General features: G+C 37.8%; 1 protein-coding gene across 3 annotated transcripts in view; it reads right to left on the reverse strand.

Annotated features, from left to right (window-relative positions):
- Nucleotides 1-19,734, reverse strand: part of LOC124594333 — a 108,985-nt gene that overhangs the window by 41,299 nt on the left and 47,952 nt on the right. For 2 of the 3 annotated variants that reach the window (XM_047132701.1, XM_047132699.1), the window contains exon 4: nt 6,695-6,858. In XM_047132701.1, coding sequence (XP_046988657.1) covers nt 6,695-6,858 — 164 coding nt within the window. The remainder of the gene's footprint in view (nt 1-6,694; nt 6,859-19,734) is intronic. The other variant, XM_047132700.1, reaches the window with a different exon arrangement.

Consider the following 19,734-nt stretch of genomic DNA (forward strand, 5'->3'; position numbering starts at 1 on the left):
CAGGAGGACGTCGTTATCAGCAAAAAGAAAACTACGGATCGGAGCGTGGAATGTCAGATCCCTTAGTCAGGCAGGTAGGTTAGAAAATTTAAAAAGGGAAATGGATAGGTTAAAGTTAGATATAGTGGGAATTAGTGAAGTTCGGTGGCAGGAGGAACAAGACTTTTGGTCAGGCGAATACAGGGTTATAAATACAAAGTCAAATACGGGTAATGCAGGAATAGGTTTAATAATGAATAAAATAATAGGAATGCGGGTAAGCTACTACAAACAGCATAGTGAACGCATTATTGTGGCCAAGATAGACACGAAGCCCACGCCTACCACAGTAGTACAATATTATACGCCAACTAGCTCTGGAGATGACGAAGAAATTGAAGAAATGTATGATGAAATAAAAGAAATTATCCAGATAGTGAAGGGAGACGAAAATTTAATGGTCATGGGTGACTGGAATTCGGTAGTAGGAAAAGGGGGAGAAGGAAACGTAGTAGGTGAATATGGATTGGGGCTAAGAAATGAAAGAGGAAGCCGCCTGGTAGAATTTTGCACAGAGCACAACTTAATCATAGCTAACACTTGGTTCAAAAATCATAAAAGAAGGGTGTATACATGGAAGAAGCCTGGAGATACTGACAGATTTCAGATAGATTATATAATGGTAAGACAGAGATTTAGGAACCAGGTTTTAAATTGTAAGACATTTCCAGGGGCAGATGTTGACTCTGACCACAATCTATTGGTTATGAACTGTAGATTAAAACCTGAAGAAACTACAAAAAGATGAGAATTTAAGGAGATGGGACCTGGATAAACTGACTAAACCAGAGGTTGTACAGAGTTTCAGGGAGAGCTTAAGGGAACAAATGGCAGGAATGGGGGAAGGAAATACAGTAGAAGAAGAATGGGTAACTTTGAGGGATGAAGTAGTGAAGGCAGCAGAGGATCAAGTAGGTAAAAAGACGAGGGCTAGTAGAAATCCTTGGGTAACAGAAGAAATATTGAATTTAATTGATGAAAGGAGAAAATATAAAAATGCAGTAAATGAAGCAGGCAAAAAGGAATACAAACGTCTCAAAAATGAGATCAACAGGAAGTGCAAAATGGCTAAGCATGGATGGCTAGAGGATAAATGTAAGGATGTAGAGGCTTATCTCACTAGGGGTAAGATAGATACTGCCTACAGGAAAATTAAAGAGACCTTTGGAGAAAAGAGAGCCACTTGTATGAATATCAAGAGCTCAGATGGAAACCCAGTTCTAAGCAAAGAAGGGAAAGCTGAAAGGTGGAAGGAGTATATAGAGGGTCTATACAAGGGCGATGTACTTGAGGACAATACTATGGAAATGGAAGAGGACGTAGATGAAGATGAAATGGGAGATATGATACTGTGTGAAGAGTTTGACAGAGCACAGAAAGACCTGAATCGAAACAAGGCCCCAGGAGTAGACAGCATTCCATTAGAACTACTGACAGCCTTGGGAGAGCCAGTCCTGACAAAACTCTACCATCTGGTGAGCAAGATGTATGAGACAGGCGAAATACTCTCAGACTTCAAGAAGAATATAATAATTCCAATCCCAAAGAAAGCAGGTGTTGACAGATGTGAAAATTACCGAACTATCAGTTTAATAAGTCACGGCTGCAATATACTAAGGCGAATTCTTTACAGACGAATGGAAAAACTAGTAGAAGCCAATTTTGGGGAAGATCAGTTTGGATTCCGTAGAAATATTGGAACACGTGAGGCAATACTGACCCTACGGCTTATCTTAGAAGCTAGATTAACGAAAGGCAAACCTACATCTCTAGCATTTGTAGACTTAGAGAAAGCTTTTGACAATGTTGACTGGAATACTCTCTTTCAAATTCTGAAGGTGGCAGGGGTAAAATATAGGGAGCGAAAGGCTATTTACAATTTGTATAGTAACCAAATGGCAGTTATAAGAGTTGAGGGGCATGAAAGGGAAGCAGTGGTTGGGAAGGGAGTGAGCCAGGATTGCAGCCTCTCCCCAATGTTATTCAATCTGTATATTGAGCAAGCAGTGAAGGAAACAAAAGAAAAATTCGGAGTAGGTATTAAAATCCTTGGAGAAGAAAGAAACACTTAGAGGTTCGCCGATGACATTGTAATTCTGTCAGAGACAGCAAAGGACTTGGAAGAGCAGCTGAACGGAATGGACAGTGTCTTGAAGAGAGGATATAAGATGAACATCAACAAAAGCAAAACGAGGATAATGGAATGTAGTCGAATTAAGTCGGGTGATGTTGAGGGTATTAGACTAGGAAATGAGACACTTAAAGTAGTAAAGGAGTTTTGCTATTTGGGGAGCAAAATAACTGACGATGGTCGAAGTAGAGAGGATATAAAATGCAGACTGGCAATGGGAGGAAAGCGTTTCTGAAGAAGAGAAATTTGTTAACATTGAGTATAGATTTAAGTGTCAGGAAGTCGTTTCTGGAAGTATTTGTATGGATTGTATAGCCCTGTATGGAAGTGAAACATGGACGATAAGTAGTTTAGACAAGAAGAGAATAGAAGCTTTCGAAATGTGGTGATACAGAAGAATGCTGAAGATTAGATGGGTCGATCACATAAATAATGAGGAGGTGTTGAATAGGATTGGGGAGAAGAGAAGTTTGTGGCACAACTTGACTAGAAGAAGGGATCGGTTGGACATGTTCTGAGGCATCAAGGGATCACCAATTTAGTATTGGAAGGCAGCGTGGAGGGTAAAAATCGTAGAGGGAGACCAAGAGATGAATACACCAAGCAGATTCAGAAGGATGTAGGTTGCAGTAGGTACTGGGAGATGAAGAAGCTTGCGCAGGATAGAGTAGCATGGGGAGCTGCATCAAACCAGTCTCAGGACTGAAGACCATAACAACAACAACATGAAACTTAAATTTTCATCTTCTTTAGGTATCTGAATAATTTCCTTTCACTGTTTCAGTCTCTTTATCATCTTCGGAGCTAATTGGCATGAAAACCTGTATTACTAGGGTGGCTGCTGGCATCTATCTTGGATATGATAATGCATTCACTATGCTGTTCATAGTAATTTACCTGCATTCTTATTTTCTTAGCCTTGTTATTCCTGCCACTGTTCTTTACTAATTCCCACGCTATCTATAATGTAATTGAGTAGATTAAAAAAAAATCTACACACCCAGTGGCAGCAGGAGAACACGCATATAAATATACTGAAATTTGTAAGCTTTCGGCTCCTTTTTCTGGCAGAAGGATTGAAGGGGAAGGGAAAGGGGTGAAGAAAAAGGACTGGTAAGGTGTAGAAAATGGGGGCAGTTCCAAAAAGCTGCCCTTTTTGTCTATCCAATTACAGTATATGTTCAAAAATTGATTATTTTCATTGATAATGCCAGTCTATGTGACTGCAGTAAAAATACATACAGTTTTCACAGTCTGCTCCTTTAAATTGCACTTTTCTTAACGTCTCTTTTAGTAGGATTTGGTAACACCTTTACCTTCTTTTGTAGTTCTCACTGCTCTCCGTGTTCTTGTAATTGAAAATTTATAGCCACTTATACCACTTTCTTTTTCTGCACCTTTACTCTGTTCTCTCTTCTATGCCTGACCTTTTGTGCGGATGTACGAGGGGTGTTCAATAAGTAACGTACCACATTTTTTTTCCTCAGCCAATTTTGGTTCAAAAAATGCAATATTTCTCGTGGGACATCATGAATATTCCTGCTTCAGCCCCTGTAGGTGGCAGCGCTACACATAGCCTTCAAAATGGCATCTGTAATGAAGGCGCATTCCAAGCAGAGAGCTGTCATTGAGTTTCTTTAGGCAGACAACGAGAGCATCACAAATATTCAAAGGGATTTGCAGACTGTCTATGGAGACCTGGCAGTGAACAAAACCGCAGTGAATTGTTGGGCGAGGTCTCTGCCATTACTGCAACAAGGTAGCGCAATCTTGTCCAACCGCCCGTGCCCCCTGCAATGTTGGCACATGTGGATACTCTCATTGGATGTGACTGACGAATCACAATCAAATATCTCGCTGCACAACTGGTGTGTCTGCTGGTAATGCTGACAAACTCGTTCACCAATTGGGGTAATCAAAGGCGTATGCCCACTAGGTTTCTCTCCACCTAACGGAAGACCATACAGAGCAATGAAGGACCATCTGTGCAGAACTGCTTGTGCGTTAAAAAGGTGAACATGACAATTTTTGTCAAACATCATCGCCTTGAACTGGAAACAAAACAGCATTTCATGGAGTGGCACCACATCTCCTCTTCTCTGAAGAAAAAGTTCAAAGCCATACCCTCACCTGTTAAAGTCATGACGACAGTCTTCTGAGATTCTGAAAGGGTTATACTGCTTGATGTCCTCCCTCATGGTGCAAAAATCAACTCTCAAGTGTTTTGGGCTACCCTCTGGAACAAATGTAAATGAACTTCTCCTTCTCCACAAGAACGCTAGGCCTCACACAAGTATGCACACCAGTAGATGCTCACAAAACTCATTGAACTCTTCTTCCTCATCTGTCTTACAGCATGGATCTTACACCTTCCAACTTCCACATGTTTGGCCAAATGAAGGTTGCACTCCATGGGAAGCAGTACGTGGATGATGGGGAGGTTATTGATGCAGCAAGATGTTGGCTCTCATGTTGACAAGTGGAATGGTACCATATGCGCATATAGGTTCTCCGAGTAAATATAAAGCCGTTGCATTGCACAGAGATTATGGTGAAAAATAGGGTTTAGTAGCCGAAAAAGTGAGGAATAATAAGGTGTACTGGAATCCTGAACAAAAGCAACTTGTTTTCAGATAAAAATGTGTTCCATTACTTATTGAACATTTCTTGAGGTAGGAAACACAAAACATAAAGGCCATATTTTACAGCAATATTTGGCCGCAGTAACTTACCATCAACATGGCTACAAAGTGACTGCATACACAAAAATTTTGCTGTATGTCTATGCAATATTGCTGATGTTGCAGGCTGTTGCTGATTTATTGCCAGTGTTGTCCACCAAGGGTGGAGAATATTTCATTTGGCACGGCATATCTTTGTCCTTGCTGTACATACTTCTATCATCTTTGTTTCCCACTTCTCTCCCAGATAGCACTGCAATCATGTCTGAGTGAAAACAATATCGTTTCACCTTTGTTCAAAAGTTTTCATGTGTACATGTAGCCACCTGTCTTGTTAACTACACACTGTGAGCAAGTTTAATGTGTAAGCAATGGAGAAATGGACATATGAGAAATCTACGAATTTCAAAAATGTCATTCATCTACAATCAGAACTATGGGACATCAAAAGCATTGTATACAAAGACAGCAATCTGAAAAATGACACTTGGCACACCGTTCCCGATGAACCTGGGATTACACTCGATGAAGCAGACAAAAAATTCCGAAGTCTTCAAGCCTATGGCAAATGTGACGTAGAAAAGATGCATAGGAAAAGTGGAACTGCAACTGACACTTCATCCACATGCTTTGCATTTCATGCCACAAGTTTCATATTAACTGAAAATGTGTCTGAACCAGGAATTTACAGTGTAAACAGTGGTGTGTACTGGTGAAGAAAAATAAAACTCATCAACTTATTTCAAACTTACCCGAACGAAACTCTTGTTCTACCAAAACAATGCAAATTTTTGAATCTAGATGATTACTGACGAATAGTGCACTTTAAAGAGGAACATTACACTTCTATACGAATTAGGTAAAGAGGTATATTTGATGCTAGTCATTGGCTTTGACCAGACATAGGAAACAAGTTACAAGTGTCACATTTGTTGGCTTCGCCAACTAACAACCAAACTGTGAAAACACTCAGCAAAACATGACGTCACAGCAGACATTAACATTACGTCACTGATGAAAGCCGATGACTAGTACTGAACACTCCTCTTGACCATATGAATAACTGAAATCTAAAACCAAAAGGGTGATCGTCCATCAGTTTGTAACTGATATACACTCTCTCATATTTGTGTCAGTTTTAACAATTCTTGGACCAGTTGTTTGAGACATTCAAAACCATATTGATATTCTGGCAAAATTCTGAAAAAGCACCAATTCATGAGTTAAATTTTATGAAGCATTCAACTTACTTAAAAAAACAATGCATCCACAAAGACCCATTTCTATTGTCGTTTATTACTTTAATCCCTGTGTGATGTAAATGCAGAAGAGCCACAATCACTTTCACTAGCTCACATTTGTCCATTTTGTGGAAATAGTAGTGTAGCCCCACTTTGGCCCGAAAATGTATTGTCACAAACATTGCTACGCAACAGTGGCTGCTAATGTTGTTGTACATGTGGCAGCAGTTCATGTGATCACAATGTTGCCGGAAACCATTGTCAGGATATGTGCAATTTTTGTAGTGCATATAAACATAGCTTAACATTTATTTGTTGTTTGCTAAATACTGCACACTTACTAAAATTCAAGGTTACAAAAATCTGTTAAAACATATTATTACACACATAATTTCAAGCAATTAGATTCCTATACATTCATTTTACACAGTATGATGTAACTGAGTGTGTGTATTTGGTACACATGTGTTTCTGCCAATACTATTTTACATAAACAATATCTTTTAAAAAATAATAATTTTTTAAAACTAAAATAAAGCACTGCTGATAAGTGTTACTCAACATTAATTACTAGATAGTTTTCACTTCAGTAATTATATTACCTTGAGTTCCAGTACCTGGTTCTGCCGATGATGGAAAGCATTTATCTGCTGTTTTATATCTAGCAAAAAGTTTTTCAAATTGTCCTGTTTGAGAGGAGACCATCGTTGTACCATTGTTCTCATTTGTACCGAGTGTGGTAGATAATACTTCTCAACAGAATGACCTCAAAGCAAAAAACAATGTTAGTAAATTTTTTCATCTTTCAAAAATCAACATAAAACTCAGGAAAGACTAGTACAGAAACAAGATGTTAAACTGCATGACAATAAATGTAAAGTCTACTTATTGGTATCATGCTTCACAGCAGCTCCATAATGATTAATTCAGTGCAAAATACACCATTTAAAACAAGAGGTTCCTTCTTAGAAAATAGTGATGAAAGAAGAGAAAATGGCAAATACTTTTTAATGGATTATGTTTGGATGCCTTCCTGAATCTCTGGTCAAGGGAGAAATCAGACAGCAATAGCTGAAGTTAACAACAAAGAGATAAAATGACAAGCTATGGATATCAATGAAGTTACAGTGCTGATCAATTACTGGGCACAATCATGACCATAAAATATCAACAACCAAACTGAGAGTCATTGGAAGAATCCTAAGGAAATGTTATTCACCGAATAAGGAGACTTTTTGTCAATTTGAGACAATAAGAATGTAGAATTGTGCAGAAAGCCCAAAGAAGGGAAGTTTGTTTAACCATGAGACGATTCAATAAGTGTGAGTGTGCCTTGCAAGTGTTCGTCGAGTTCCAGGGCAGATGGCATACTAGAAACATTATACACCAGGGAGAGGTTTACTGTTAGAATTCCAAAAATGCGTATTTCAATAAAAGTCACGTAATATCTTATCTTCTCTCTCACACATCTTACAAAATAACCGTTTCAGTAAAATCTAAACTGTTTAGTTCATACAGGGACTTACCAACAGTCATTTCTTTCATGCTAAATTTGAGAATGGAACAGGAAAGAAAAAATAAATGTAGTTCATGAAGCATTCATCAATTTATTCAAGTTCCATAAATCCTATCACAAAGGATAGCCTCCAAGGATGTGGAACGAGTCAAGCTACACACTAACAGGCAACGGCATCACTGCACACTACTAACAACAAATTGTGACTAATACTAACCCAATCAAACTTATAATAATGGGAAAAATCAGTACGTAACTTCATATATGTATGTGAATGCTAGGAGAAAAGCAGCCAGTTTAGGGGAGAAAAATGGCAAGCCAACTTTCCTCATCCTTATTATTATTATCTAACCCTTGAAGCAAAGTATTTATGTAACTTCACACAGAATGTCATAAGCTGTCTACACACTGAGGTAACAAATGTCATGGGATAGTGATATGCACATATACAGATGATGGTAGTATCACGTACAAAAGGTATAAAAGGGCAATGCACTGGTGGAGCTGTCATTTGTACTCATGTGATTTATATAGAAAGGATTCCGCCATGATTATGGCTGCACGATGGGAATTAACAGACTTTGAATGTGGAACGGTAGTTAGAGCAAGACGCATGGGACATTCCATTTCAGATATCATTAGGGAATTCTATATTCCGAGATCCATAGTGTCAAGAGTGTGCTGTGAATACCAAATTTCAGGCATTCCCTCTTACCATGGACAGTGCAGTGGTTGATGGCCTTCATTTAACAACTGACAGTAGCAGCATTTGTGTAGAGTTGTCAGTGCTAACAACATGCAACAATGTGTGAAATAACTGCAGAAATCAATGAGGGACATACAACGAATGTATCTGATAGGATACTGCAGTGAAATTTGGTGTTAATGAGCTATGGTAACAGATGACCGATGCAAGTGCCTTTGATAACAGTAAGAAATTGGCTGCAGTGCCTCTCTTGGGCCCATGAGCACATCACTCATCAGTTGGACACTAGACGACCTGAAAACCATGGTCTGGTAAGATGAGTACCACTTTCATTTGTTAAGAGCTGCTGGTAGAGTTCAAGTGTGGCAGATACCCCATGAAGCCATGGACCTAAGTTGCCAACAAGGCACTGTGCAAGCTAGAGGTGGCTTCATAATGGTGTGGGCTTTGTTTACATGGAGTGGACTGGGTACTCTTGTCCAACTGAATTGATCATTTGCTGGAAATGGTTGTTTGGCTACTTGGAGGCCATGTGCAGCCATTCATGAACTTCATGTTCCTAAATATGTCACCGCATTACAATTGTTCACGATTGGTTTGAAGATGATTATGGACAATTTGAGTGAATGATTTGGCCACCCAGATCGTCCAACATAAAGTCCATCGAACAACAGCATGCACAAAGGCATTCAATCAATCATTCTTCCTGCACTCCATATGTGCATGGAATGGGAAGAAATCCTAATAACTGGTATAACAGGATGTACCCTCTGCCATGCAACTCACAGTGATTTGGATAGCACAGATGTAGATGTAGATTCAGATTCATGGTACATAATCAAGAGGTCCGTTCATGCACAAAATTCTGCACCGGCAACACTTTCGAAATTATGGACAGCTATAGAGGCAGCATGGCTCAATATTTCTGCAGGGGACCTCCAACGACTTGTTGAGTCCACACCATGTCAAGTTTTTGCATTGTGCTGGCCAAAGGAAAGTCCAACTCGATATCAGGAGGTATGCCATGACTTTTGTTACCTTAGATTATAATGGCCACACTGAGACATGTTTACTGCAAATGTAAGTGGTATTTACATCCCAACCTATTTATATCCCAGAGTTGATAACATGCAGCAGTTGCTAATAAGGTTTTCTTGTACTTTAGATCTTATTATCCAAGAATTTTCAGTTCCCTGTTTGATGTGTATCAGCAGCCTGTTAAAGCATATAAAAATCCATTCTCAACCTTATATAGGCATGCATAACCTATACAGAAGTTAAGGAATGCGAAGTCCAGGTTGGAATATCAGCAATTATGAAAAGGATACACTGCCACTCACAATGAAATGACTGCTACATGCTAAGCTTTTGGCCAAAGCCTTCTTCAGAAAAGAAAACAAAATGCACACATATTCACACAACCAGGCACACCTCATGCACACATGACCGCTACTTCCAGCCACTCTATTCCAGTCAGAGTGGCCGGAGATAGCGGTCGTGTGCGTGAAGAAAGAGAGAGAGAGAGAGAGAGAGAGAGAGTGAGTGAGAGTGAGAGAGAGTGTGTGTGTCCCTCGAAGAAAGCTTTGGCCAAAAGCTTAGTTTGTAACAGTCTTTTTACTATGCTTTTTTCAACCATCAGCTCTTACCAACAAGCAGTAAACTATTCCTCACAGAAATTATTTCACAAACTTCCAGTAGATGGAATAATTGCAGGTCAGCAACTTCTGTTAACCAGTACAACAAAAAACGTGCCACAGTTTGCAAATTTCACTTGTTTTATTTACTCAATGATTAGTTTTGAGCCAGGACCCATTCTCAAATCTGTATGCACTGCAACTGTTCATTTGCACTTCACTTCATAATATGTATATATTTTTCACATGGTTATTTAATTTTGGAAATACCATTTTGACAATCTGGCACGATGATTTGAAAATGGGTTCCAGCCCGAAACTAGTCATTGGGTAAAAAAAAGTGAAATTTGAAACTGTGGCTGGTTTCGTGTACGTTTACTAGAATTACTAGAATCAACAACTGTGTTAAATGGTGTTTCCTATTTTATTATCTGTCTCATGCTTGGTCAGAATTCTCCTTTTTTTTTTCTTGAAAACAAGTGTACATCTTTGGTCCAGGAAATCCAGCAGATGATACAGTAGTTGGACAGTATAAGAATGCGTTACAGATGAAACACATTTCACCACAGCATACATGTGCATTTCTCCTACATTCGATAAAGTTCATCCACGTACTATTTCATATCCTAATCTTGACCAATCTGTTTTCCACTGTACCTTTCACCTGCGATTACGGCATTGGCTTTGTGTACAAATGCTGCAGCAGTCTCCATTGTGTCTTTTTTGTCCTTCATTCCTTTCATAGAAATGAATATTGTCATTTTTTGTGAAGGAATGCAGGTTTCTCTTTTAAATCTGTCAACAATATTTTTTGATGCAAGGCATTTTGTGAGTTTGAGTCTTAGTCTGTCACACAGTTTTACTATGCCAGTAAGCTTCATTTAACATATGTTTTTTGGCGGAAATAACAACCCAATTTCACAAACTGCAATCATGGACAATTAGACCACTACCTCTATATTTTTTATGTTTTCAAAACATTTCCTTTTTACAGGCTACTAAAAATCCTTTTCCTCAAGAAAGGGTAGACATATTAAGTCGAAATTTATGTCACATACTAAGGTCTACTGTCCCTTCACAACGTAAAATGCTGGAGCTTCTAAGTTAATGTCATCAAAAGATATGACTGTTTATGTCATATATTCTGATACCTGCAGGGAAATTTGGCAAGAAGCAAGGATTAACAGTACATATAAAGGAAAAAAATTTGAAAATTGCGAATTTGTAATTGCAACACAATGTCCACCTGCCTGCCTGCCTGCCTGTCTGTCTGTCTGTCTGTCAATACCACTTTTTCTCAGTAAAGGGTGAATGTATCAAGTTGAAATTTATGTTATATACTACAGTCTACAGTCCCTTGGTGGTGCACACAACTTAAGCTTCTAAGTCAACTTTTTACACTCTCTGAAGTGTAATAATAATAATAATAATAATAATAATAAAAGAGTTCCTGAGCGATTTCCGTATGGATAACTTGAACCAAAGCAGCCAAAAAAATAAACACTAAAAAAAAAAGTGAAGTTTAGCTTTTTATATTTCCAGAAGTAATAGTGGGAAACAGGTCATTCATGTCACATACTCTGATACTCAAAAATTCACTGACCAAAACCTATAGGGTACTTATGGTTGGCCTAGAATCATGAAATTTGGCAAGAAGCAAGGATTAACAACACGTGTAAAGGAAAAAAGTCCAAAAATTGTGAACTTGTAATTATATTACACGAAAAAAATATTCTTCTTTTTTGTCATTTGTTGTCCTAATGTCTGTCCATCAAGACACCTTTTTCTTGAAGAGGGGTAAATGTATCACGTTAAAATTTAGGTCACATACTAAGGTCTATCGTCCCATGGTGGTGTCATAAATGAAGGCTTTTAAAATCAAAATAAACTGCCACTTACATCACATATTCTGATACTCAAACACTATCTCATTGAAACCTGTAGGACACTTACCATTGCCCTAGAACCATAAGATTTGGCAAGATGCAAGGTTCAATAGCACAAATAATGGGAAAAAATCCAGAAAGTGTTAATTTGCCATTATATAACATAATAAATTGTCATTTGTTATCAGACTTCAAACTGACAATAACAAAATTCTCAAAAGTCTTGGAATTCCTGGGACTGATATCTTTCCTGAATCAATGTCAATAACAGGCAAAAACCATACAGATTCTCTATTCCTGGGATGGATGAACAGTCTATATATATAATTATGTCTGTACGGAACCCTCGGAGAGTGAGTCCTACTTGCACCTGGCAAGTTTGTTACTAACTCTTGGATGTATGAGTGGCTCGATTAGTATCAATGCACGAAAGGGCTCTGTAAGACCCCTACCTCAACAGAAGTACTAAATGTTTGTATTAAAGAAATATTATAAAGTTTTGAAGTGACTGGTGATGCAGAATCAATAAGAAAATATTTATTATGATACTGGGTCACTCAATGCCTAGCGGTCTAGAGTGTCCCGCATGACCATCACATACGTCCAATGAAATTTTGAATGAACACTTTTACATGCTCCCAAAAAACACCAGTAAGGTTTCACAATTATTAATTCAATACTTTTGGAGGTATAGACTTTGTCTGACCGCACAGCACAGCTGTCAACACTGCACCCCTGAGTTTTCAGCAAATTTGAGACATAAAATCTCTCATATTATTTTCTTGAATGAAACAAAACTAGGCCATCGTGTACCACATTTTACACTCTCTGAAGCGAAATAATAATAACAATAAAAGACTTCCTGAGCAATTTCCATATGAATAATTTAAAGCAAAGCAGTCGAAAAAATAAACACTTGTAAAAATGTGAAGTTTAACTTTTTATATTTCCAGAAGTAATAGTTGGAAAGACCTGAGAGCTTGCACATAATAACTTACCAATACAAGATCTTAGAACATAAAATTTCATTCTTCTACTGCTTTCCAATAGTTTAGAAACAAAGGGCAAAGTTTATGATTTTTTCTAAAAACGCCAAAAGACTAATTTCGGCCCACTTTTACAAAAATAGTCTTCTGTAAACTATTTTAAGCCATTTTCATTAGGAAGATCATTCCCTACACATCCTAAAAATTATATCTGGTTTTGCAATATGATCATATACAAGCATTGAAAATGAGCCCATATTTTGATGGTGTAGTGGTTAATAAAAAAAGAAAAGAGAGAATAAAAGAAAAAGAAAAAATGGTTGAAAATGTGGGAAGAAATGGTGAATAAAAAAGGGATTTTAATATCATAAATGACCGTGAAAAAAAAGGGAAAGAATGAAAAGCACATCGGACTTCGTATTACAGAAAAGCTATTGTTGGGGTGGTCCTTGTGGCGTTTTTGAGCAAAAGTTAAACCAATTTCCACTACAAAAAGTATTGAAAAAGAACAGAGAATAACAAAATGTAACTGACGGGGGGGAAATGACGTAGATAAGAGTTCATCCTTTACCAGGTAAACTTGTCTTCTTTCGTACGGCGCCCAGGTCTTCAAAAATCTCCTTCAATTCTGCGTGAAAAGACAGCTCCGAAATCTTGCAATTAGTTTCATTGTCCAGGATTTTGTAATGTATACAAAACCGTCTTGATCTTAAATACAATTTATTTTAGTTGCTTCTCTCCATCCTCCGAATTTCATAACAACTTCCACAATGTCTACACATTACAATCAGATCAAGACTAGCTATTAAGTTTTTTACGTCAGCATAGGATCACGTCTGCCTTAAGCTCCGGCTATCAAGAGACCATTCAGAAACGAATAGAAAACAAAAAAAAGAGTTACAATTTTAGTAGTTTCTCTGCCGTCGAGCGCTCATACCGCTGCGACGGGATATTTTTATCTGAGGGAACGAGTGTAGCGCGGCGAAATTCAAAGTCCCGCTACATGTGCTTGCTCGTGTGTATGAATGGTGTGTGTCTCTCTCCTACTCATGAAGGCTGCAGCCGAAAGCTTTCTTGTAACTGTCTTTTAATTGCACTTGTCTGCAACTTGATGTTTCTTCTTTGGGGTAAGTAGCAATCTGCCTTTTCCTACATAGTTGATATTCATACTTTACAATGCAAAAATATCATGTGACTTTTGCAGATGGTCTGAAATGGCAATCTAGCTGAAATGGAACCATCACAATAAAACACTAAACAACTATAGCAGCAATTTGGATTTCATTAAATAATGTCCCTACGAGATTTCTCCAACGCTGTGGGCCCATTGGATTACAAAGTCAGAAAACGTTAAAGAACCTAGGTCTTGTATTAAAAAAAAAGGGTGTTTTGAATGGTATGGCTGGGGTAATTATTGAACTCTGGCGTATCCATCATTTTTGTTATCCAGTTTGATTTTCCATCTAAGATAGCGGCCAGAGTGAAAAATACACAAAGTTTCATCACAAAAAATTGTGAATTGGGCAATTAAAAAGCAAGTGTGTACAAAGTGTAAAGATGAAATCACAAAGCTTAAAGAACATAATTCAAGTCTGCAATTAGTTATTAGTGAATTGAAAATGAGTATCTCGAAAATTCAGAACGAAAAACTTGAGTCAATGTCAAATCAGAACTTGGCAAATCTTCCTCAAGGGAGTTCAAACAACTCCTAAAAGTGGACAAAAAGGTCGTATAAAAACAGCAGACATAAAGTGAAAACCGCTGAAGACTGTGCAGTACCACGAAATTTAGTGAATGACAGCCAATTTCAGATACTTTCTAATATGGACTATGCAAAAGCTGTGAACAATGTGATACTATGTGATAAGATCGAAGACGGTGCAAAGTAGATGAGACAAGAGCATATTCCACCACGGAAAAACAACCAACATAACAGGAATATGAACAAGATACATCTACCGACTATCGGAAATTCTCCAAAGGTATTATCATCTCTTGCTGGCACAAAAAACGACGTGGAAAATGTGCCTCAAGATGACATGGGTACTTGTAGCTATAGACTAAATAACAGTATCTTCCCACAAAAAGTAGGCCTACGTATAAAATTGACATCTATGCTGATAGCCACGTGTGAGGAGTAGCCTCTGAATTGTGAAGTTTATGTAAACACGAGATCAACAGCGTGGTAAAACCAGAAGCACATCTCAAGGCAGCAACTACAGCCAATCACGAAACAATCTCAGGGCTAAATAGTAATGATTTTTCCACCTTTCTTGCAGGGTACTAACAGTGTAGCAAAAAATGAGGCAAAAGATCTTGTACCCACCCTTAAATGGAGGCTGCACCAATTTAGAAATATGAATATGATTGTATTTTCTATACCCCATCATCATGACCTACGCAGCTGGTCCTGTGTGAATAAGGAAGTGAAAAAAACGGATAAAGCAATGCAAAATCTATGCAGGAACATACGTCAACATAAGCACACTACGGAAACATTCCATACAACACATGGTTTTCACATCAACAGACAGGGAAAAGCATTTATTAGCAGTAAGATCGTGGAAATAGTTCATATGAAAAAAAAACATGCTCCGATCACTAGTCGAATTATAGCATTGAAGGACAAAAGTGATTTAACTCCAGAACCAACTTCTATCAAAAGTGATAAAGAAAATGCTTTCTTACCAGAAGTAAACATTCCTGCAGTTCTGACACAGACAGCTAGAGTGCCTATAATTTGGACATACCATGTAACTGCACAACTGAGAAACAAACAGTGCTAAAATATTTACACTGGTGCAGGTCGATATCTATTGTATAAGCAATAAATTATCAGAATTGCAAAATTTTTGTAACATTAAGAATGTTAGATGTGATATGCTTGGCAGAACATTGGCTAAAAGAAAATGAAATTGAAAGTTTCATCCCTCAAGGATATGTAGTAGCTGACATAATGTGTAGGAAAAGGCGAAAAAAGGGTGTCGCTGGGATTTACATCAAGAAAGTGCTAAAATTTTCAAAACTAGATGTGACACTGTATTGTTCAGAAATAAATGCTTAGTTTAGATGTCTGAGACTAACTGAAGGAAATGAAATAATCGTTAGCCTGTATTGGTCTCCAAATGGAGATATAAATGTATTTTTTGAACAATTTGAGTTAACGGTTAAAAAACTCCTTAAACTAAAAACAAAGGTCATTATCTGTGGTGATTTTAATATTGAAATGGGAGACTCAAAGCAACAACTCTCTAGAACATTAAATATTTTGAGATCCTTAAACCTGCATTGTCATAATGATGCATGTCTAGGCAATATTATTCTTAACTTACATAGAGAGGAATATGTGACTAGCCCGGCTGATGGAGTTTTTGAAGATCATGATCCTTTGCTTTTAACAGTTTATCACAAGCATTCAACTTATTACAATAAATCTAATTTGGCATGGGTGAGAGGTCAGAGGGAGGAGCGCATTATGCTGTTCATTGACAAATTAAAGAACACAAATTGGGACTCTACATGTGGGAGTCAAACAGGAAAAGCTAGATTTGAAAATGGTTTTGATGATCTCTTTAAAAAATACAGACTTATGGTATTCATGCTTCCCATTAATAAAAGTTAGTTCCCCACGTAGACCTACACATAAAAGCACAAAAATCAACTGGTATACAAAAGAATTTGCAGAAATTATGAAAAACGCACAAAAATGAGGATAATTGAGGAGAGGAAGAGAGGAGTGGGGTCTACAATGACTACCTCTGGAGTAAAAAAAACATTACAAAGATAAGCTCAGAAAGGCCAAAACAGCAACATGTGAAAGTTATATGGAAGGTGCTACAAAGTAGTGCAGGACAGAATGGGAAGTTATTAGACAAGATAATTCTTTCAGCCACGTGTGTCAAACTCTTCTCGATCCATGAGATCTGAATGACCATTTTGTCATGTTAGTCAGAGAACTAAGAGATAAACTTAACACCTCAGATGCTTCTGCAAGGGATCTCCTCAGTCCCCAGCTGCCTGAAGAACCTTTATTTCGCTTGGACAAAATAACACCTGATGAGGTCTGTAAAACTGTTTCCAAATTGTCCAGTTCCAAAAGTATGGACTGCTACTGGATGTCCAATTATGTTGTTAAAAGAACAGGTCACTTGATAAGTGGGCCACTGAGATTTATTTTTAACAAATGTTTAGAGTATGGAGTTTTTCCAGATTCACTCAAAATCTCAGAAGTTATGCCCAAACACAAAAAGGGTGATAAACTATTCCCCCAGAACAATCGACCAGTTTCTAGTGTGCCAATGCTCTCAAAAAAATATTTGATTCACTGTGTACATTCAATAAGTAATTACTTTGAAAAACATGCCCTCGAAAAACATGGACTCTTACGCAACAATCAATATGGATTTCGGGCAGGTAAAAATACAACTGCGGCTGTTCTAGAAACTGTTGACCAAACTTTAACTGCTTTTGAAAATAAGAAGATGGTTTCACTTGTATTAAGTGATTTACGTAAAGCTTTCGACTGCATTCCTTTTAACATATTACTAACAAAATTGTGAGTATTATGGTCAACAGAAATGTACATTGGCAGTAATCCCTCCCTACCTGACCAACAGAAGACAGTCTCAATTAGAAACAGACATTCTCCCTTAGTAGAAATTGGTACAGTGCTCGATCCTTGGCCCCTTCTTTTCCATTGCGGCTATCAATGATCTTTGCAAAAACAGACATAATGTCTTATGGGATAACAACAATCAGTGATTTTATAATGTTACTTAAAATCCGTCTTGATTGCAAATTTTTTTTATTATTCATATGACCGGTTTCGGTTCATTCAGAACCATCTTCAGATCTGTAAAAATAATTATACTAATTTACTATTTCACGAAAGCAAATCTTTTTCATCCTATCTAATCAACATCAAATGTACCAGAACGTACCTGATATTTCAGTTACAGGAGTAACCCGTCCAAATCCAGCAACTTTCACGTGCTACGTCACATAAAATTGGTTGGCAGAGTGCACGTCATTTATATTAATTATAACACTATTACCGACAGGTAGCGTCTGGTACATTTGTTACATTCCATTTGCACATACTGTATTCAGTAGATCTTTTTTATATTAAAATATTTAATTAAAATATGTAGATGTCAAAGCTAAAATCTGTACTTGTCAGAATTAAAAAACAGTAAAATTATCATTTTTATACGATCTAAAAGGCATAGGGCGATTTATATATCTATGGTGCTGGTGTGAACTTGTTTTCTTCTACGGTCTGCTTCCGTGGTTCCTGCCATTTTAGTGTTGTGCCGCGGTCCGCTCAGTCGTCTGCTGTCCATTGCCGCGGGCAAGAGGGCCGCACAGGAGGGCCCCGTCAACGACGCCAGGCGTTGCACGCGTCTTCCGGCTTCTCCACCGCGCACCATCTCTCATCCCTCGGCCTGGATCTCCATACGCACCAGTTGTCATCTTAGTAGGTCGTCATAAATGCTAAAATAGGCGTTATGATTGAATTCACTTTGTTCGTTGAGGATTAAATCCGGATCTTTATTTTTGTGGGTGTATATTTCGGTCTCTTCTAAAATGTTAAGAAACCGTCCCTTATGAGCTCTATGCAGGATGTCTAAGTTGTTTTCAATATTCGTGACTGAGTGCTTTGTCGCAGCCATATGCGCCCCAAAAGCTGTTTTGTTTTGAGAGTAGGTGTGCTCCCTGAATCTGGTTTCAAAGTTCCTACCAGTCTGCCCTATATATTGTTTACAGCAGACATTACATTTGATTTTATATACACCTGAATCCTGAAATTTATTCCTACTATTACATATTCTATGCCGGAGCTTCAATTTTAACGTGTTATTTGTTCGGAATCCTATTTTTACGTCGGATTTACGAAAGCATCTTTCAATTTTGTCTGACATTCTTCCATTGTAAGTGAGAGCTACATATTTTTTCTTGTTGTTCCTCTTAACTGCTACTTGACTTCCTTCTGTTTGTTCCATTTGCCTCTTCTTTATCTTCCTATAAATATTCATCACCTGGTTGCACGTATATCCGTTCGCTACGGCCACTTGTTTTAAAATACTTAACTCCTTTTCTACTTCGTGTTGGCTTAGTGGCAATCTTAGTAGCCCGTATACCATCGAAGTAAAATATGCCCATTTGTATCGCGGTGGGTGACAAGAGCGCTCATTGATCACTAGATCTGTACACGTAGGTTTTCTGAACATGCGTCACTAGCTTCATTGGATGTCACCAATCTGTACACAAACATTCCCGTAAAAGAAACGATGGAGATCATTAAGAACAATCTCCTCACTCATGGTAAATTGGCACTGGGGGAAGTGATTGAACTAGTGGAAATGTTGGAACAAGTCTTGTCGTTCAATTACTTTACTTTCAATGGTAAAATTTATCAACAGAAAGACAGGCTGGCAATGGGGAACAGTTTAGCTGGGACGCTGGCTGACATTTTTGTAAATCACTTAGAAAACAAATTCTTTGGCGAAAATCCTAATATCGCTGAGAAAATTATATATTGCAGGAGATATGTGGACGACTCCATTTTATTATACAAAGGAGATAAAAATGATATCGAAAACTTAGCACAAAAAATGAGCTCTCAACACCCGAAAATTAGATTCACCATGGAATTTGAAGAAAACAACCGTATAGATTACTTAGATTTAACAATAATAAAGAAAAATGGGAAGCATGAATTTAGCATATTCAGAAAACCTACGTGTACAGATCTAGTGATCAATGAGCGCTCTTGTCACCCACCGCGATACAAACGGGCATATTTTACTTCGATGGTATACGGGCTACTAAGATTGCCACTAAGCCAACACGAAGTAGAAAAGGAGTTAAGTATTTTAAAACAAGTGGCCGTAGCGAATGGATATACGTGCAAG

This window comes from Schistocerca americana, chromosome 2, assembly GCF_021461395.2.
Source record: "Schistocerca americana isolate TAMUIC-IGC-003095 chromosome 2, iqSchAmer2.1, whole genome shotgun sequence".
Taxonomy (NCBI): domain Eukaryota; kingdom Metazoa; phylum Arthropoda; class Insecta; order Orthoptera; family Acrididae; genus Schistocerca; species Schistocerca americana.